Source organism: Anabrus simplex, chromosome 1 (genome assembly GCF_040414725.1).
Source record: "Anabrus simplex isolate iqAnaSimp1 chromosome 1, ASM4041472v1, whole genome shotgun sequence".
In the NCBI taxonomy this organism is placed as follows: domain Eukaryota; kingdom Metazoa; phylum Arthropoda; class Insecta; order Orthoptera; family Tettigoniidae; genus Anabrus; species Anabrus simplex.
The window spans coordinates 228171837-228194308 of record NC_090265.1 but is presented as its reverse complement, the minus strand read 5'-3'; the positions used below and the strand labels follow the sequence as shown (position 1 = coordinate 228194308).

The 22472-nt window shown below is 39.2% G+C and overlaps 1 protein-coding gene across 1 annotated transcript in view; it reads right to left on the bottom strand.

The window, feature by feature from the left end:
• Positions 1-22472, bottom strand: part of Rpn5 (regulatory particle non-ATPase 5) — a 100845-nt gene that overhangs the window by 5144 nt on the left and 73229 nt on the right. Inside the window, exon 8 of the mRNA XM_067158803.2 lies at positions 12447-12524. Coding sequence (XP_067014904.2) covers positions 12447-12524 — 78 coding nt within the window. The remainder of the gene's footprint in view (positions 1-12446; positions 12525-22472) is intronic.

The following is a 22472-nucleotide window of genomic DNA, read 5'->3' as shown; positions in this document are numbered from 1 at the left end:
TTCTACAAGTCTCAGAAGCAGAATAAACAAAAATTGTATTTTTCATTTTATTACACTGCATTTTTTTTTCTGATCAAGCTTTCATTCAGTGTAGGCTAGAGTCCAATGTTCACTTTTTTAAATATTTTAGTTCATTTGACACTCACTGTTATTAGTGTTAAATGGGTGACAATTCATTAAAAACTTCACTTTATTAAGTAGGCCACATGTCAGTATCAGTATCTATATTTATTATTATTATTATTATTATTATTCATTACACTTCTCCACAGGAAATATGGGTAGTAATGGGGCACGGGATGCACCAAGTGCCTTACATAATTAAAGTATTTACACATTATAATACAAACGTTGATGTACAGGTATATACAAAACTGTAGATCACGGGATCTTCATTCTTGCGAGAGGAACGATCGCACAATGTTGCATGTTGATAGGAGGACAGAATGTTGCATAATTTTGTAGATGTTTGGTGGAAGACCCAGTTCTCGCAGACTCTTGTGAAGTGCGTGTGGAATGAAGCCGTTGACTGACAGAATCACAGGAACTATTCGTACCAGTTTCATCTTCCAGATCCCCTTTATCTCTTCTGCAAGTTCTTTGTACTTGGAGATTTTTCACTGTACTTCCTGTCAATGTTGGTGTCATTGGGGATAGCGATGTCAATAATGAAAGTCGTCCCAGTTTTCTTGTTTACCAGTATGATGTCTGGCCTGTTATGGTTGACTGTTTTGTCTGTCACTACAGCAGTGTCCCAATAAAGCTTAATCGACTCGTTCTCCAGGAATGGTGTTGGATGGTACTTGTAATAAGGGATACGCTCCTGAATTAATTGGTTTTCCTGAGCAAGTGCCTGATGTATGATTCCCGAGACATGATTGTGTCGTCTCGTGTATTCTACGGGGGCAAGTACTGGGCAGCCCGCAGTGATATGGTCGATGGTCTCGAGATGAATGGAGCATCGTCTGCATTTGTCGGAGAGTACGCTGGTGTCTTTGGTGATGTACTTTTTGTAATTGTTTGTAGCTATTAGTTGGTCTTGTATAGCAACTGCAAATCCCTCTGTCTCCCCAAATAAACGCCCACTTTGTAACCACATACACGACGCATTCTTGTCTATGCTCTGTTGGTTTAGATTGCTGTAGTATTTTCCGTGGAGGGTCTTCTCTCGCCATGTCCTTTCTTTCTCCTGCAGGGATACTTGGTGATTTGTATGTGGGTCAGAGGCATTGTATGGATACAGAACACAGTGTACTTGTCAGCAAGTACTACAGCTTTATGGAGAAGGCTGTTTTCTTGCTTTTTATGGAAGTATCTCCGTAGGTTCTTTATCTGATTCAGGAGCATGACTTGAAGATCCAGTACTCCTCGGCCTCCCGATTTTCGTGGGAGAGTGACCCTTTATTATTATTATTATTATTATTATTATTATTATTATCATCACAGTAAAACCTCGTTAAGACATTTCTGCAGGGGACAGCAAAAATGAACGTGTTAAGTGAGAAAACATACTACTGAATACATGAATAAAAGCCATCCAACAGGGATACGGAAATACTAGGTACGATTTTTTCCGTTATGAAGGCATTTTATGTCGTGTATCCGCAGGTACAGTGAAAACTATATCTACCATTTCTCAAGATGAGAGGATAGTATTAAAAGGTGTGAAAAACATGAAAGAACAAATATAAAAACCTTTTCTGCTGGGGCTTATAAAAACAAGTGCAGTAAACGGTGTGAAACATACCAAACAAATATGAAAACCTATGCACAGGGGCCAATAAAATTATCCAAGTATTATTGCAGATCATACTATTAGACAGTGAATCGGAAGTTATACTCGGTCATGTGCGACTGCAACAGACAGAATGACTTTGGCTGCCATTTTTAAAACTTCGACCCCGACCAAGACGAATCGATCGAGTCGAAACTCAAAGGTGCGGGTTCAACATTCGCGACCTCTGTGCGCATAAAGATGCAGATGCCAGTCTACTTTCTGAAAGATTTTAATGTTGTCTTCATTAGAAAGGAATTTCACCTTTTCTGTATCTATATCTAGACTATTACAAGACAAATACGCATCACGTTAGTCAATTTCAAGCGATTATGTTCCTAATCCAGATATAGGCTACCGTATCACGCGACAAATATTCGCTACACTTCACTCACTGTACCACTCAACACAAAATAAACTTCTAATTTCTGAATGGAATGAGAAATACAAACACAAATAGACTCACTGTGTTATTCAGCAATCTTGCAGCTAACCGGCATGCAAAACTGAACATTCCTTAGGCTAACAGTTTGCTCCCTGAACGTGCAACTTATCCTATGCAGTTCAGGAATTTAAGGCCGTTTTCCATAATCACGCAACTGTGGCAACAGATCTTACCAGAGTTGGAAATCACGTTTGTTTCACAAGGGATGACATATAACATTTTCAGGCCTAGGAAAAATGTGATCGTACTAAGCGGTAAAAGGGAAAATTTGTGACGTGATAAGTGAGGTATTTTTATACAGGTTTAATAAAATGAGAATTGAGACTTCGAATTTATGATGTGCGAAGCAGAAAAATGTGTTAATGAGGAACACACTAACAAGCTATCACTGTATTATTACTGGGAGGAAGGAAGCTTGTAGTTTTACATGCCCCATAATCTCGCGATCATAAGCCATGGGATATCATTATTTACGCAAAATCCGAACCACCGGACGTGACTTTCACCTCGAAAATCACACATGCCTAAATCAGGACACAAACCCAGTCCGTCTTGAGGGTTGCAAGCAACTTGACCACTGCACCATCACGCCCCTTCTTTGTTATTACTTACTGCGATATTAAATATATATTTTATCATTCAGTGATCATATTTGATGCGGAGGTTAAGATTTATTAGCCCCTCATGCCATGTCGCCATAGCACTGATTGGCGTGTGTAATCCTGCGATGCGGTCCAGTAAACACGCAACGATCACCTTTAACTACATTATGCAGACATCACGCAACTTACACGTTTGTTTTTTTGCAAAATGTACCTTTCTCCTTCTTGTAAACAATATCTTAACATTACCATACCTGCCAACTTTCGAAAAGAAAAATCCGGAAGATCCTTAAGCAGAATTTTTTTTAACAACATGCGCATGCGTAACAGTATTGAGATATAATGAAAACGGACAACGGGGGGGGGATTATAAATAATACTAATACAAGCCAAATATCATAGAACCTCGATGCATCGTTCCCGGAACCGCAGTTTTCCCGTATTTATCGTTGAATTTATTTGGTCCCAAAAATGTTCCATACAAACCAATGTTAAATTTCCCCCACATCTTTCGTTTCTTGAACTATCATTTTATTGCATCGATTGTCGAAAAATTATTTGTCCTCGGCCACAATTTTCCCGCACTGATCAATCGTACATTAGAAAAATATAAGCAAAAGTTTTTTCGAATTTAGAGGGACTGCTCAATACTCTTAGCATATAATAGCGGCAACCTGTTACGCGGGAATGTATGAGCGATTCGGAGTTGCTAGTCCTGAACAAGGATCTTGTAGGCTGGAGTGCTGTGCGCAGGTTATTTATGCACAACCTCACTGCGAGCCTCCTGGTGCCAACGCTTCACCTCGACGCACTCACGGACCCCTAGAAGGATACTTATTTACAAGAATTAAAATGTAGACAGAGTAAAACTCAAATTTGCCACCATTTTCTGTTGGTATAGGCTGGCTAGGGATGTCAACTTCATTGAAAAAAAAAAAGAAAATCACGCAGTGCGCCAGATACGTTTTAATTAGTCACAGGGTGATTAATCGCATCGTACCTCGTGGAGTGTGTGGGATGCTAGAAGCCTGTTGATCGATTTGCTGCCCCCTGCCCAACAGTTTTGTTACAAGCCAGACCTACCCAAGCCAGACCAATAATCTTTTCTCACAGCCTAGCCTTGTAACTAGTTCCTAAGTTGGCAGCTTCCCACAAGCCACTGCGACATTGTCTGAGACGTGCCACGTTGAATTTCTAACCTCTGTGACATAGTCTGAGCTGAGCGGCGGGAGCCACGTCATGTTGGGTATCTAACCTAACGTACGCAAAGGGTCTACGGAATCTTTTCCTAAATACAGGTTATCGCTGTGATATCCACGTATATCTTTAATTTGTAATAAGAGAACTGAGCGTAAAGGTTTCAATTATTACGAAATGTGTAAAGAAAAGGGAAACGAAGCGGCGTAAAAGTCACATTTTAAATTTTCATCTCATACGCCTATATCATGGTTGCAATATTTTGATAACATTATGTATAGTACGAGCAAAATGGCTAGCACGTGTTGAATTTGGTTCAAGGGGTCTGGATTGGGTCGAGGATTTTAACTTTCCTTGGTTAATTCCAACAGTTCGGGGCTGCCTGTTTGCCAAATTAAACACTAGAATTCATCTTAGGTAGGGCTTCATTTTCATACGTGCGTAGATCGTCTATCACGCGACAACTCGAAACACCTGCACCTGGCTCTGACGGCCACGTGCCATTATTGTTGTTTTTATAATAATATATTTACATAACCAAAAATGCCCCAATACAGTACTCGTACTTTATTATTTTGCTCTCCTCCTATGTTTTATGTTGCCCGCATTTATAGTTTTCCCTCACCCGTCGTCATTTTCCCCCTGCCCCCCGAAAAACGATGCATCGGGTTTTTACTGTATATGTTATGATCACCCCTGAAATTAAATACACAAAGTTACATCTTGATGAGTACTCATCTGTTTTCACTTAACACTGGGAACACTTTCCGTGATCGTATAAAACAAAGAAATTTAGCTGAATATGCCTCCCGAAAAGACTGATAATATCATTTCTTAGTTGAACTTATTATGAACACCATTAAAAATACTAAATGGCTTAGAAATTCGTCACACAATTCCACGAGTTTAAGAACTACCGCCAGTGTTACACACGCACACAAACAAAGCCTTTCAGCAGCTATGAAGCATGACACAGTTACTAAAGTTGTTTTATATAAATTCAGAGCCTGCTACTTTTCACGGATTTCTTTTCTTCAAAATTGCAGCCTGCTACTTGTTTAGGAACATCACAATGAATGAAGTAGCTGTTGAGGTCGAACAGGTGACAAAAGCACGGTGATAATCGATAATGTGATTATTGATACATTTACCGGTCAAATTTCAAACACTGCATCTTGTATTACCAGCTACTATCGAAAGTCAAACAAATCTGATTTGACTGCAGAAAGCAAAACCAAGTGCATATATTCAAAATCTGTACAATAACGTTGTTTCCGTACAACCGTAAAACACACTCAAAATGCGTACCTTTTACGGAAAAAACGGAATACTTGGCAGGTATGTATTACCAATGATAGTTACCACAATTCACAGAATTTAGAAAAACATACAGGTATGTGAAGTTAAAAGTCCGTTCCATGTAAACACCGATTGCAACGTTTAAAATTTTATAAAATCGCATGCATTAGGTTTACAACAATGAAATTTGTGGAAGATATTAAGAATCATCTAGAGGTTATTATGCATAAATCTCGATGTGTACAGATGGTAAGTTTTCATATATACCTGTATGCTAAAAAGAAATGTACAAATGTAAACACGCGACACCTGGAATTGGGCAAAATACACAGTTCCAAAAATATTTGGGGAACATGTTTTGTAACGTCTCGTATGTGAACGTTAATTTGGTAGATGGGGTTCCAATGGTTGTACAGCATACCTTGAGACCTTAACTACTCAGGGTATGTCAAATCGAAGTTGTACTCCATCTGTAGGCATAGCCGTGCATTAAACTGTCAGGTGACCCCTCCAAACAAAGTAAATAGCGATATGTCGATGTGTCGTGAGGTACATAGACTACTGTGGTCATTTGAACACGTATATAAACCAGCACAACCCATGAGACATCTTAACGAAGTTCAAGTCGCAAGAGCCATCACTTTGATTCAGGAAGGATGAACTTTCCGTCGTGTTGCTGTGGATCTCAATGTCTCTCTGTCAGTTATTCAACGCTTGTGGAATCGCTACGAGACAGGCCAGTTCACAAGAGGGTCGGATAAGGTCATAGACACATGACAACCTCACAGGATGACTGATACCTGACCATCTGTGCGTTGCAGCATCGTTCAGCAATTGCCAGACTACTGCAACAAGACCTCAGGAGGGTCACTGGAATCACGAGGTCTGACCAGACAGTACGGAACAGTTTACCGTATTTCACGGCATAATCGTCGTCACCGCGTAATCATCGCACCCTTTATTTTCAATACAAAAATCGGACTTTAAACCTTTAATTACATAATCGTCGCACGTCCAAATTTTGTTCACTAATCTGGTTAAAAGGTAAATGGAACTGCAACGTAAGTTGCACATGAATGCGCAATTTAAATACGTGTATGGTTTATGGGCAATTTGGCAACACAGTCACGTTTGCGACATGTTGCACAACATATAAATAAATAATACCAGTATATGTACGACGCATGGCTTACCGGTAGACTATCGGCAGTTTGACAACGTGGTCGCGAGACAGTGTACCATTTATTCACCACCTACATATTATGCTTACCGGTAGGCTATCGGCAGTTTGACAACGTGGTCGCGAGACAGTGTACTATTTATTCACCACCTACATATTATGAGTTCCCATTTGAAATACGTAAGGCTGTAAGTTATCGCTTATCGGCAACGCCGCCAGGAAATACCGGCTAGGTAGGTTGAATGGACCTCGAACCAGCCCTCAGATACAGGTAAAATTCCCTGACCCGGCCGTGAATTGAACCCGAGACCTCCGTGTAAGAGGCAAGCACGCTACCCCTACACCATGGGGCCGGCTCCTGTGTTATTGCGCACGAAGTGAAATCCAAGACGATAACGTAGATTTCCACGGAATTATTCAGCCGAATTATTTACGATGTCTCAGTTGTCATCGCTAGACTCTTATCTTACTACTACGTCATAAGTGTCCGGGCATGGGATGAAAACTTTTATCCAAGCAGTCAAGATAATTATTATCCAATGCTATTAAAGTTTTATTTTAAAAACTCGTCAGTAATGTAATGTAAAATCATCAATAACTGGGAAGAAATATTAACCTAATTACCGTATGTTTAAAAGAAATTGAAAAAAATGAATGTTTGTTACTGACGTCTCGGAATACAGTCAACTATACAGTAGATCTACACCGCGCTAGCTAGAGCTCCGGTTTGCGAGCTTTGCGCATGCGCAGTAGTGTGTCGCAACCAACGAGCTAAACTGATAAATTGTTGCATGCTTCCTTGCTGCCTAACAGTATTGGCTGCTCTGGAATGGACAGATCACAGATGCATTTATTTGTTTCAGATTTACGTGATTACTGTAGACATGTGTGCGTGAGAATTTAAGTTTTTAATTTGTGTTTTGGGTGTTTGCAGAAATAATTTGTTTTAATAGTGAACAATTACGGAAAGTCATTTATATCGCAAAGCATTAACGTGTGAAGCATTTATAAGCGATTATGGGTAAATATAGAAACTATTCTGCGGGCTTCAAGCTAAGCGTAATTGCCTTCGCTGAACAGCACGGGAACAGAGCTGCAGAAAGAAAATTTTCTGTGAGTGAAAAGTTGGTGCGTGACTGGCAGAAAGTAAAAAAAACAAGCTAAAAAGCACAAACCCTTCTAGACGCGCGTTTAGAGGTCCTAAAACAGGTAAGTTTCCTATAATTGACGAAGAAGTGTTTAGGTACGTCAGTGAAATACGTAACAATGGCTGCAGTGTATCATATGAAATGTTACAAATTAAGGGACAGGAGGTAGCGCGCAAACACAACATACCGGTAACTCAGTTTAAGGCGACTCGTGGGTGGATTAAGGGGTTCATGCAACGACACAATCTGTCAGTGCGAAGGAGAACAACACTAAGCCAAAAGCTGCCTGCTGATTACACGGACAAGATTGTAAATTTTCACCGATTTGTCATACGTTTGCGCAAGGAAACTTCGTACTTGCTTTCTCAAATCGGTAATGCCGATCAGACTCCAATCTTTTTTGATATGCCTCGCAACAGCATTATTGCGCTAAAAGGATCACGGAGTGTATTAATGAAAACTAGCGGTAGTGAGAAGATGCGATGCACGGCAATGCTAGCCATTACAGCTGACGGGAGAAAGTTGCCGCCTTACATCATTTTCAAGGGGAAAACGATGCCTAAGAATATGCACTAGACGGTTCCGAAGATGACGCAGTGTGGCAGGGAGACGAAGAATCTGATACTGGTATTAACAGAGGCGAGGACGGCGCATCAGATAGCGAAACCTGCGATAGCGACACCGAAGATTTGGAATAAATTGCGTACCGGTAAGTCCGCATTTCACAACAAAGCGATAATTTTTTGCAAGTGTAATATTTTAACTTTAATACTCAAATTAATGACAAATTAACTTAATACGTTCATTTTTATTTTCAGGTTGGAAAAACGTTCGCCGAATTGTTGCGAAAAATTATGAATTTTGTTTTAGACTATTTTAATTATTTTGATGTATAAACGCGAGTATTACGTGCATCTTAAATTTGTATCAAATACAATTTAGTTATAAATACATTTTTTGAGTAATACAAATACTGGTATTAAATATTCATCGTATAATGGTCGCACCCTACAATTTTTTTCGAAAATTTTGGTATAAAAAGTGCGACGATTATGCCGTGAAATACGGTAAGAGAAATGTCCCTATGACCCAGACATCCTGTTCGAGTGCCCCGTTTAACACAGCAACAGCGCACAGCTCACCTTCTGTTTGCTCATATCCACGGCAACTGGCAATTTCGTCAATGGAGACCTGTTGTTCACAGACAAGTCCAGATTTCCCCTGACACAGCGTGATGGACATCAATGTGTATGGAGACGCCATGGTGAGCAGTACATGCCAAATGTTGTCCAAGAAGGTGACCAATTCGAACAAGGTTCTGTGATGGTGTGGGGTGGCATCAGTATTGATGGCCATACGGTTCTTGTCGTCGTCCGTGGTAATCTTACCGCCGCGGGGTTCATCGAATAGATATTATTACAGCATGTGTTAGTTGCTGCATATGGTGTTGGTCCTGAATTCATACTCATGTACGACAAAGCCAGGGCTCATGTAGCACGCACCACCAGAGCTGTCTTGCGAGAACTGGACATTCAAGAGATGGTATGGCCAGCAGTGTGTCCCGACCTTAATCCCATCGAGCAAGTGTGGGATAGGCTTTACAGAAGTGTTCGTGAGCATCCTGTTCTACCACAGACTCTCCAAGACATCGAACAGGCTCTCATTGAAGAATGGGACTTGATACCGCATAACGTCCGTCGACTTATACGGAGCATGATACAGATGTTGATTCCCATAGGGAATCTGAAATATTTATTCCGAATCAGTACATTTATAATACCAATATAAATGGTTGGTTATTGGACATTATAAATTTTCCAGCTAACTCATTCCTGGTTACCAGCATTTCGCCCCCGTGTGCCAGGCTGGGCTCATCAGTTGGTACCTAGCACACCTACCAAGACGCATGGCTAGTGCATACCGGAAAATTTATAATGTCCAATAACGGACCATTTATGTTGGTATTATAAATGTACTCATTCGGAACAAATATTTCACATTCCCTATGGGAATCAACATCTGTATCATCTGATGGCTAAGCAGGCATCAATGTTTGGTAATGGGACAAAGTCTCTCATAGTGCATTGGCACTGCCGGTGGCTACAATTAGCCTACGCATTGGCCTCCACGGTATGCACTAGCCATGCGTCTTGGTAGGTGTGCTAGGTACCAACTGATGAGCCCAGCCTAGCACACGGAGGCAAAATGCTGGCAACCAGGAATGAGCTAGCTGGAAAATTTATAATGTCCAATAACAGACCATTTATATTGGTATTATCCGGAGCATGCCACGTAGGTGCCAAGCTGTGATAAATGCTTGTGGAGGACAGTTATCACTTTGTTTTCGCCCCTATTTGGACATTTCCGTTTGTGCTCTGAAAATGAATGCGAATCCATCAATGTTTTTTGTATACTTCAACGGTAAAGCATAAAGGTTTAGTTGGTAATATACCTGGGTGTGAGGTACTGTTTTGTGGAGCATGGCATACATTCAAAAACATGTTCCACTAATTTTTTTGAACTGTATATAATAACCTAACTTATAACCTACTCTACTTAAAACCTTTGCATCATATAAAATAAAGCCCTGTTGTTCTCTCCTTAAACTAATAAATTGTGCATTTTAATATTTTTTTAAGGTGCAAAAGATTTATAAGTGCATCCGTCTTCATAGAAAAGAAGTGTGAAAAATGTTCCAGCAATACCAGTGTTCTTTGATCATTCATCAACAAAATCTGCACAGTATGTTAAAGCAGCAGAGGTAGCGCTTGGGTTTCATAGTTTGTCATCATCTCTCATATAAAACCATGGACTGCACACCAAAATTGAACTCGAAAATGTTTTTTGATTCAGATGTTGTGAAGAAGATATCTTGTGGAAGGACAAAAACCCAAGCAATTGTTAATAAAATTCTTGCACCACATTCTGTAGATGTAAGTATTCAGTATCTAGAGGGTATATCCTGGTTCAAAGGAAGTTTCCCATATTTTCATTCAATATTTCATTGTCAAAGCTGGAGATATTCAGACAAAAGTTGCCAAGATTAAAATTAAAACTACTCCCAAAGAAACTTATGTTAGGGATACACTAAAGAACCTTGGTATCACAAGAAAATGTTAAGTTTTTGTCTCTGACAACAAAGACACTAATTTTGGTGCCATTAGATGAGCTGAGGGCAAGGGCAAGAACAATAACATTTTTAGCAAATTAAACGCATACACATTTAAACCTCGTTAAGATGTTTATGCAGGGAACAACAAGAAAGAACATACTAAGAAAACGTACTACTGAATAAAGGAATAAAAACTATCCAATAGGGATATGGGAACACTAGATAAAGGGCATTTTACGTCGTGTATCTGCAGGTACAGTGGAAACTATATATACCATTTCTAAAAATGAGAGAAAAGTATTAAAAGTAGAAGCCGCCATTAACTAAAGACCAATAATTCAAGTTGGATCTGAAACAAGTCATTTCCTGAATGTCCGGCTCCAAGGCTAAATGGTTAGCGTGCTGGCCTTTGGTCACACGGGTCCTGGGTTCGATTCCCGGCAGGGTCAGGGATTTTAACCATAATTGGTTAATTTCGCTGGTATGGGATCTGGGTATATGTGTCGTTTTCATCGTCATTTCATCCTCATCACGACACGCAGGTCACCTACGGCTGTCAAATCAAAAGACCTACATCTGGCAAGCCGAACATGTCCCCGGACACTCCCGGCACTAAAATCCATACGCCATTTCATTTTTTTAATTTCCTGAATGGTACACGACTAACTGTCCTCCCCACCAGATCTGAACCTATAACTCAGATAGACTTGAGGAAGGAGGCCAGACTCAGGGAAATAATACAGAAGGACTCCTAAAGATGGAGGAATGAGAGTCTTCTTGACCCCAGAAGCTACCACGAACTTTGACTTCCAAACAAATAAAAGAGGGAGTGCCGAGTAGGAGACATCATGTTGCTTCCAGATGACCTATGACATCTGTGGCAGAATTGGAAGAAGCCGCAAATCACTGAAAGGACACCAGGCAGAGGCAATGTGGTACGAACCTCATCCTTCAGATGGCCAAAGGGACCAGATTTGTCGGCCTGTACAGCTGGTCTTCCCTCTGGAGATCGATCAGGTTGGGGAGGATGTGGAGAACTGAGAAGCTGAGGCTCCGTAATTCCTTTCTCTATTTTATTTTCTCCTTGTACTGTATACTGTTGATAGATGACGGTCGGAATAAAATATGGGTGCACCGTAGGACGTATTATCATTACACAGTATACAGTATAGCATCACGAATCTCAACAATATTGTTGGGTTTTTTTGTTTTTGTTTTTTTTGCTATGGGCTTTACGTTGCACTGACACAGATAGGTCTTATGGCGACGATAATATTGATTGTAGTGTCAAATGTGAGAAATAGCAACCAAAGGAATTTATTATGAATACCCACACAACCAAACACAAAATTAAAAACTAAATACTGCACACTAGGTAGTTATAAAAGTGAGATTTTCTCCACAAAAAAAGTGGAAAACTTAACCTTCTGTGCATGTTGTTCTTGGAAATGCAGAGGTCTCAATGAAAGGGTGCCAAAATAGAGTCCTCCTCAACTATTCATGCCTACTTGTTACTGGAAAAAAATTTAGCTAATGATACATAATTTAATCACACAATGCTAGAATACGTTGTGGGATGAAAATCTAAAAATTTCAAAATATTCTATTTTTAACATTCGCACTCTTCTAAAAACAAAAAATTATAATGGTGTCACGATTAAGAAAAGAGGAAATTTAAAATAGTCTTACCTCAACAGGAAGATCTAACAATTCAGCCATTCTCTTCAAAGTTATCCTGGTGTAATACTTTGCCATAACTCGAATATTCTGCAAAAAGAGTAATATATACATATATAGTTGATTACACGAGCTGCTGGTAAATGAGAATATACAGGGTCTTTGTTCTAAAGTTATGCAAGGTAGGTGCGATGTTAGTCATATGGTAACATAACGTACAGCCACAGTACTGTAGGCTCAGATTCAGACTGGCAGCTAATGACAAAATGGTAATATGAGAGACTGAAAAATGTAGTCGCCATATAGAGGATATACTTGTGCCTTGAGGGAACAAATTAGTGAAAATTTATTTTTAACAAACACCAATGATGTACATGTCCAACCCTTGTCCCGTTTCTCTATGGGGAGAGGGAGAAACCCGGCACCGGCACATAGCCTACAACTGTAAAAACCAAGGCATGTGTTCAACGCTTAACGTCACTGTAAAAATAGAAGAATCACCATCAACAGCATCATATGCCCTCACTCCATACGAACATTGTGGAAAGTTTTCGAATTGAATCCAGGCTTTTGGCACACAATGTAGACATTAAAAATTGTATACCAGTCTTTCTCAATATACATATATTTTGTAGGCTTAGTTCTAACAAAATAAAATCTGGCTTTCAGAATTTTGCAGAAAATTTTACCAAAACTTACACCTTAAAACTGCATTATGCTTAAATAATACAATAAAGAACCTACTCATCTAACAGTGGTATACTGTACCAACCTTTTGGCAGCCAAAGCCTTGTAACCGTCCAGGCTTCTACAATTGTAATTCAACAATCCAATTACGGGATATCACTCGATATCAAAATTATCCGTCATCGGCAATTATTCACTGAGACCTGTTAATTTAACTACAGTCAATTGTAAATAAGAAGGCTATTGAAATCATATTACATATATCAGAACATCATTTATTACTATATTATGAAGGATAGGAATTTATTATGTATTGTAATGTGGTCAATACGTCGAGACAGAGTTAGTGTCATTTCATCTCATATCTGTAAACGGAAAAGTTATTCTGGAAGCTGGGAATTTGGGATGACCCACTGGGTTTGACTCAAGACCACATGATTATACAGCGACTCGCGCGCAAGGCTAGCGCAAGCTACTGACTACTTCGTAGAAACGCCTACTGATTACTCATGAAGAAAGGAGAGAGGGAAAGATATGAGATCTACGAATCAGATCCTTCAACGGAAAAGAGACTTGGTATGGTGCAGTTACCATGGGTGGGGATAGCTCGTCTATATTATCCTGCACAGAGCAATACTGAGACACACAATTATATTATTTTTGGTACAGTGAGTTTTCGTCGGTATAAAGTACGTAGCTGCTGTGATGCTGTCGGATCAGGGTGAGACGGAGTTGCACACGGAGTGTAATTTCTTCTACATTATTCTGAATGAAGAACTATATTAGTTCAAGTCTACGGTACTTGGTAGAAGTCTGTATTGTATCAGGAGATCAGCTTAGTTGGATTGAGGTTTCTGATAACATGGAAAAATTCATAACACTGAACTTTCTCCTCCTAAGTTCAACGGAGATCAATTTTCACAAGCATAAGGCTAATGTCTGATTTAAAGACTAGGCAATTAGGGAGTACCAGTCCAGACAGCCCAAACCAAAATCGGAGTGCCAGTCCAGATAGCCCAAACCAAAATCGCAGAAGGAAGGAAGGATGACCATGGAGCCGATTTTACAATGAGAAAAGGGGAATGAGTAACCACGGAATACAGATGACCTCAACGGAAGCTGTAATTGGTGAGCCACAATTAGATAAAGGAAGCAACAGTAAATTTCAGTAACGTAAATTCTAAATTCTCTCCAAGCTTAAAGGAACTTTTCCAATTCATCTCTTTTTTTTTTTTGTAATAAATTCATTTTAGTTTATATTGCGTTAATTTTCTTTCTCAAAGTGATACTTAATGATTAATTATTTAAAAGCCCACACCTGTGATTTGAGCATAAGTCTCTATGTTATTCAATATAAATTTTGCTGTACAGTTTTGTTTAAAACTGTAAAGCTGGTGCCCAATAAAAACATAGAGAAATGGGAAACCATGGAAGGATAATTGATAGTCTATTTGTGTGGCAATTTGCGGGCAAGCCACATATAGTTTATATTTATATTCATGTGGCCCCAGCAAATAACTTTCGTCTCACAAGTGTGAAGCTAGGTGAGCGGTACAGTTATATTTGTCACACCAATGTGGAGCTCGAAAACCATTAAGTATTCATGAAAAGAAAGCAGTAAAAGTAGAGTCTGTGTTTGTGGGGGTAAAGTGAGTGTCCATATAATTTATATGTTTGATTTTGTGGGAATCATGGCTGCACAAGGTCAAAAGGACATAGCGGAAACTTAGTAAAGGGAAGTGAAGCGCTGAATTCTAAGGATGTTATAGATGAGAGCACTGAAGTAGATAAAACGGTAGAGAGTGGAAGGAACATGGAAAGTAGCACAGAATCTGATGTAGCTAGGATGAAGGGCGAGAAAGTAGGTAATACGAATATTCAACAACTGTTTGTGATGATGCAAGGGATATTAGAGCAAACGGATGAAATTAGGAAGGAAACTAAATAGATGAAATTAGGAAGGAAGTAGAGAGAACGTAGACAGAGATTAAAGAAAACAAAAAGGAGATAGAACAGACGAAAACCAAAATTAGCAGAGAAGTTAACACTATGATGGATGCTTTAAATCATACATTAGATGAAGCACTAGAGCAGCAGAAAGTTTTTAATAAACAGTTAGAGGAACAGGAGATGAAACCAACATGAGAAAGAGGTAGAAAGAAAGTTAACTGAACACAGAAGCGAAGTCGTGGAGTTGGTAGAAAAAGAAAATTGTAAAGTTAGGGGCGAAGTAGACCAGCAGATCACAGGAATTAACTGTAAAATTCAAGAACAAGTAGGAGAAGTTAGCAAAGTTAGAGAACAAGTAGAACAACAATATGATGATCTGTGTGTAAGGTAGAGATTAATACTAAAATATGTAATGAAAAGTTTAAGAAAGCAGAAGAAAATGCGGTTCAAATTAAAGTCACCAAGGAAAGACAGGAACACACTGCGAGTGACATAGAAACTAAAGTGAAAAGAATAAATGAACGTATTGATAGGTTGGAGGCACAAATACGTAAAGAAATCAGAGTAAAGCAAGGTAATATAGGAAGTCTGTGCCATGTACAAATTTCATATGTGAAACAGAACTACCTAAATTCAATGGGAGGCACACAAACCCTTTAGATTTTTTAAACACTGTTAAGAAACGGTTTGAAAAACTAATAGGAGTCATTGAATGGGAAGAAGTGTTAGAAATAATTGGTAATGCTTTTATTGGGGAAACAAAATCATGGTTTGCGGTGTATAATAGCAACATGACCAGCATAGAGGAATTCCATAAATATTTCACGGAGAAATTCTGGAGTGAAGTTATACAAAGCAGGGAAAGAGAAAGAATTGTCTTTGGGAAATTCAGGCCACACGAAGGGGTTTCTATGACAGAATATTTTCTGGCCCACGTTAGGATTTGTAAAAACGTAGATGGGATGTCAGTGGAGAGAGATATTGTGAAATTATTACTCAAACATTTTCCCAACAAAATCTGAGAAGCTGTATCTGTATGCAACAGATAGAGTCTATTCAAGGAATGGAAAGATTGCTAGCAAGTTTTGATGCGTTAGGAAATAGTAGTAGTACACGAGAGTACACAAACTATCAAACACCACCAAGAAAACAAGAAAACAAGAACACAATCACCATGGTCAATTCCAAGCGAGACAACAAAATATAGGTAATCAGTCACACCAGCAAAATAGGAATGTTCAGAGGGAATGTAATGTTGAGGAGGGTACAAGCCGAAATCAGGATACAAGGAGACAGAGTAATTTAAATTAACAGTAGACGGTAATGAGAGATCAGATTATCAGTCTTCAGTACATGTTGCGAGAAGTTGTGTAATGACGCACATGAATTATGATCTCAATGTCAGAGATGAATTATTACGGGAGGTGGAAGTGGATCAAGTCGAAGTTGCTAGTAAAAGTGACAACCCCGTTGTTACAATCGTAGTATGCAGGGCGAGTTATCAGGCTTTATTAGATTCAGGCAGTCAAAGGTCATGTGTAAGTTTGAAGTGATATGAGGACAGGTAAAAGGAGAATATTGAGATAGAGGAAATACCTGTGAAATACACATATATAGTCACTGCTGTAGGTAAACGATCCAAGCAAATATGTAAACAAGTTGCCATACCCATTTGTATTAACGGGAAGTTGAAAATTCAGATATGTCTTGTAATTCGGAACTTTATATTTGATGTCATCTTGGGATCTGATTGGCTAAGTTTATACTCAGTTCGGTTAGATTACAAAGAGGCTATGATATATTTAAGGAGGGATAATGAGGATATTAAAGTCAGGTGGGATGCCGAAGTTCAGGGGAAAGTGGAGGTTTGTAACGTGGTGTGTAAATGAGGTTTCAAAAGATGAAGAAGATGGAGCAAATTTTAAGTTAGGTGAAGTGTGGTTAAAGTAGAATCAGGATGATGCTTTCAGAGAAGCGGTATACAGTAGCATTTTGGAAGAAGGTCAGAGGGACCAATTGTATGTGTTGAGAAAACACAAGGAGGTATTTTCGATGAAACCTGGCAAGACAAATGTGTATGAACACTCATTTTCAGTACTGGATCAAAGTATATTCACTGGAACGAGATATCCGATACCATATAAATATGCTAAAGCAGTAGACAATCAAATAGAAGCCATGTTAGAGGATGATATTATCGAAGTTTTGAGTAGTCAGTTTGTCAATCCTTTATTGATCGTGCCTAAGAGCGATGCTCTGTTCATTTATGTATTGATGCGAGGGAGATGAATAAACAGATTGCGGCAGATCAATTAAAATCATTACCTGTAGAGGAGCTGATACAGGACTTGTGCAAATTCTTTCCAACTCTTCTCCTTTTTTTCTTCTACCACCTTCTTATATCTTAGTTTGCTGTTGAGATATTTCCTTTTGCTTTCTTCTCTTTGATCTCGGTTCCATTCTGGCCAGGCTGTCTTCTTTTCTTTCACCACTTTCCTCATTCTCATTCCACCACGGTGTCTCCTCCTCTTTCACTCTTGTAGATGTCCTGCCACAAGCACTCTCTGATGCACTAACAAATGCCTTTTTAAAATTAGCCCACTCCTCTTCTACATTTTGCACTTCAGTAACTGGGATTCATTACTTCAATCTCTCCTGAAAGTCTTCCTGTACATTTTTGTCTCCCGATTTCCATACTTTTATTTTACTTTCTCTTATCTCTTTTAGTTTTCCATTTTTCCCAACCCATAATTTTGCCACCACAGGACTTTATTAAAGGATATCAAGCACTTCAAAAGCACCCGCCTGGTGGTCATGATTGTTAAGGCATCCAAACTATTATGGTCTGACACAGTGGTTAGCTGGTTCGAGTCCCATTGGCTGGCAGGGTAGGAAAGGTGATGGTATACAATTGCTAATCACTGGATTGTGTGCCAAAAGCCTAGATTCAATTTCAAATATCTCTGCAGTGTTCGTATGGAGTGAAGGCATATGACACGCATGGTGATTCATCCTTCGGACAGGGGTGTAAATCTTTGAGCAGACCCTTTGGTTTTACAACAAGAAAACATTATTAACAATTCTCCTATTCAACACATGTTGTTGTTGTTGAGTCATCAGTGCATAGACTGGTTTGATGCAGCCTCCACGCCACCCTATCATGTGCTAACATTTTCATTTCTACATTACTACTACATCCTATATCTGCTTGTCATATTCCTCGTACCTTGGTCTACCTCTACCGTTCTTAACACCTACACATCCCTCAAAAACCAACTGTACAAGACCTGGGTGTCTTAAGATGGGCCCTATCATTGTATCTCTCCTTCTGGTCAAATTTAGCCAAATCAATCTCCTCTAACCAATTTGATTCACTATCTCTTCATTCGTGATTCTATCTACCCATCTCAGCTTCAGCATTCTTCTGTAACACCACATTTCAAAAGCTTCTATTACCGAGCTCGATAGCTGCAGTCACTTAAGTGCGGCCAGTTTCCGGTAATCAGGAGATAGTGGGTTCAAGCCCCACTGTCGGCAGCCCTGAAGATGGGTTTCCGTGATTTCCCATTTTCACACCAGGCAAATGCCGGGGCTGTACCTTAATTAAGGCCACGGTCGCTTCCTTCCAATTCCTAGGCCTTTCCTATCCCATCGTCGCCATAAGACATGTGTCGGTGCAACATAAAGAAAAAGAAAAAAAAAGCTTCTATTCTCTTTCTTTCTGAGCTCGTTATTGTCCATGTTTCACTTCCACGCTTCCATGCCACGCTCCAGACGAAAGTCTTCATAAACATCTTAGTAATTCCTATATCAATGTTTGAGGTAAACAAATTTCTTTTCTTAAGAAAGGCCTTCTTTGCTTGTGCTAGTCTGCATTTTCTGTCCTCCTTATTCTGCCAACATTAGTTATTTTGCTACCCAAGTAACAATAGTCATCTACTTCCGTTAAGACTTCATTTCCTAATCTAATATTTCCTGCATCACTTGACCTTGTTCAACTGCATTCCATTACTTTTGTTTTGGACTTTTATCTACATCTTGTATTCCTTTCCCAAAACTCTGTCCATACCATTCAACAGTTTCTCCACATCTTTTGCAGAATCAGATAAAATAAAAACATCATCAGCAAATCTGATGGTTTTGATTTCCTCTATTTGAACTTTGATACCCTTTCCAAATTCCTCTTTGATTTACTTTATTGCCTGTTCTATGTAAACACTGAAAAGGAGAGGGGAAAAACTGTAGCCTTGTCTCACTCCTTTGTGGATTGCTGCCTCTTTTTCAAAGCCCTCTATTCTTATCAATGCAGACTGATTTTTGCATAGATTGTAGATAATTTTCCTTTCATGGTATACACTATCATCTACTACTTTACCTTGATACAACTGTCAGATATGTTCCCGCCATCTTTCTGACTTGTCTTCTTTCCCTAGAAGTGGTTTTCCATGTGGGCTTTTAATATTCATACACCTACTTTTCCTTTCTCCAAAGGTTTCCTTGATATTCCTGCATGCAACATCTACCTTTCCTAGAGCCATACAACCTTCAACATCCTTGAACTTCTCTTTCAGCCATTCTTCCTTAGCTCCGACTTGCAGAATATCAGTATCCATTTTCCTGATGATTGCCCCCTCCTGTGTAGTCCCCAACCGATCAGAATGGGAGACTATTTTACCTCCAGAATACTTTACCCGGGAGAAAGCCATCATCAGTACATCATTCATACAGAGAGAGCTGCATGTCCTCGGGAGTTAGTTACAGGTGTACTTTTCCACTGCTTTCAGCCGTAAAGCAGTATCAATACAGCTAAACCATATTAAGTATTATTACAAAACTATATCAGTCAATCATCTAGACTGCAACCCTTGCAACTTCTGAAAGGCTGTTATCCCCCTTTCGATGAACCATTCGTTAGCCCGGTCTCTCGACAGATACCCATCCAATATAGTGAAACCTACGGCTTGGCTACCTGCTTCATTGGGACACGCAAGCCTCCCTACCATGGCAAGGTCACATGGTTCACAGGGGAGGATTCAATACATATAACAGTCTATTAAGATGTAATTAACCGAGCTTGATAGCTGCAGTCGCTTAAGTGCGGCCAGTATCCAGCATTCGGGAGATAGTAGGTTCGAACCCCACTGTCGGCAGCCCTGAAAATGGTTTTCCGTGGTTTCCCATTTTCACACCAGGCAAATGCTGGGGCTGTACCTTAATTAAGACCACGGCCGCTTCCTTCCCACTCCTAGCCCTTCCCTGTCCCATCGTCGCCGTAAGACCTATCTGTGTCGGTGCGACGTAAAGCAAAAAAAAAAAAGATGTAATTACTTCACCCAAACATGCTTCAACTCATCTGAGCCATCTTCAGTGGGTTATCGATAAAATTGGAGCAAGACTTCCAGTCAAACAAGGTAAGGCCATTCAAGGAGACAACAAGAAAATGAACTACATGAAATTCAATACAACTAATGACTTGACAGTTTTGTTCTTTTGAGTCAAATAACTACAGTAAATTGATATTCTATTACAGCCTATGCCAACAAGCAAATGTAGCCCACCGAATCAACGTGCCAACAGTCGCATAATATTGACATACTGAAGATGAATAATATATGTTTATATTAGACATTAAGATGCTATTATAGAATTTTTAGACAAGAGGCCCACTAACCTCACAACATATTGAACATGAATAGTCTATGTTTATGTTAGACATTATGATGTTATTTTAGAATTTTTAAACAAGAGGCCCACTAACCTCACAACATTATTATATCTTTTAACATCTACATCAAACGTGACAAAATAGACTGTTTTAGAAGTCATAATGCATTTTATAAACAATATTTTAAATGAAACACAATATTAGCAATATGTCTTTGTAATTTTATTGATAACCCACTGAAGATGGCTCTAAATGAGTTAAAACATGTTTGGGCAAAGTAATTCCAGCTTAATAGGTGGTTATATATGAAGGGCTCGGTGGAATATAGTCATAAGCCACAATAACATAGTTCTGAGTAAATGACAAATTAAAGTTCAGCTCAAATCTGTAAATCATCCACTACATTTGTAATAACTTTCCTTGTATAAATGAACACCTGTATGTGTTATAAAACATATGGGAGACAGTGAAACAACACTTTGCCCTAGTACATGATTTAAGAGCATTTTTGATGAATGAGGTAACTAACATGGGCCTATGACTTTATTTCCCGGAAAAGAATTTAAGTACTTGAGGGCGAATACATTTTTATTTATCAAGAATAGCACAATATTAAAGAATTAATAAGCCTACACTTAATTATGAAGACACAATATTTGAGAATGAACACACTTAATTTAAGGAAACACGATATTTGAAAATGAATACACATACTTTAAAGAAAAACAATGTGTATCTCAAGGGAATTCTTCCACATCATTATCTTCAACATTATATCCTGTAAGGAACATGAAGATGAGTTCATTGGCTACAGGAATGAATGACATGAGAGACATGACATCAGTAAATTTCTTCTGGTTGACAGGGAGTTGATTTCTGTTTTTTACTCTGAGTTGAAATGGATCATGTTCCACAAATCTTCCTTTCTTCTAGGTGCGAATGTTTGCATACTGAACTGGCCCTAATGTAGTATAACAACGCTTAACACCTAGCTGAAAAGCAAAGCAAAGTCACCTCTGTACAGGCCATGAAGGCCCTTGGAGGAGCGGAAGGTAAAGGCTTCCACCATTGTTAACCTCGGCATGTGATGGGGTAGAGTGCTTGGCTCTACGCCCGGCCGCCTTTGCCCCCAGGAATTAACCTGGTACTCATTTTTGGTGTAGGCTGAGTGAACCTCAGGGCCATATGGACCTCCAGAAGTGGAAATCTCATTTCATAAATTTTACGACTTCCTGACGGGGATTCGAACTCACGTCCTTCCAGGCGAACCGAGCACGCCTTTACCGCCTCGTCCAGGCAGCCCCTACCTAGCTGAAAAGGGTCTTTGAAATTGTGTAGCTTCACTGAAGTGAACTGAATCTCTAGCTGTGAATTTAGTGGGTATTGTTAGCAATGACTTGAGATCATCTAAAGTTTTGAAGTCATCTCTTTTCATTTTTGTCACAATGAAGATTTTTGGACTTGCTGACTTCACAACATCCACCCATTCATCTGGGGTATATACTATTGCTGATTCCTCAGGCATTCTACTAACTTCAAGCTATAAAATTAAGAGTAACAAATTCAGACAATTTCAGATGAACATAGTTATAAGCCACATCAACAGATATTTAACTGCTAATTGCTTTCACATGATATTCTATGTAAATATTATTGTTAATATTGATAGTTCTACTAAATTATTATTGTATGGTTATCAAATCTAACGCCATTGTTCATGCATTTTCATGAGATAC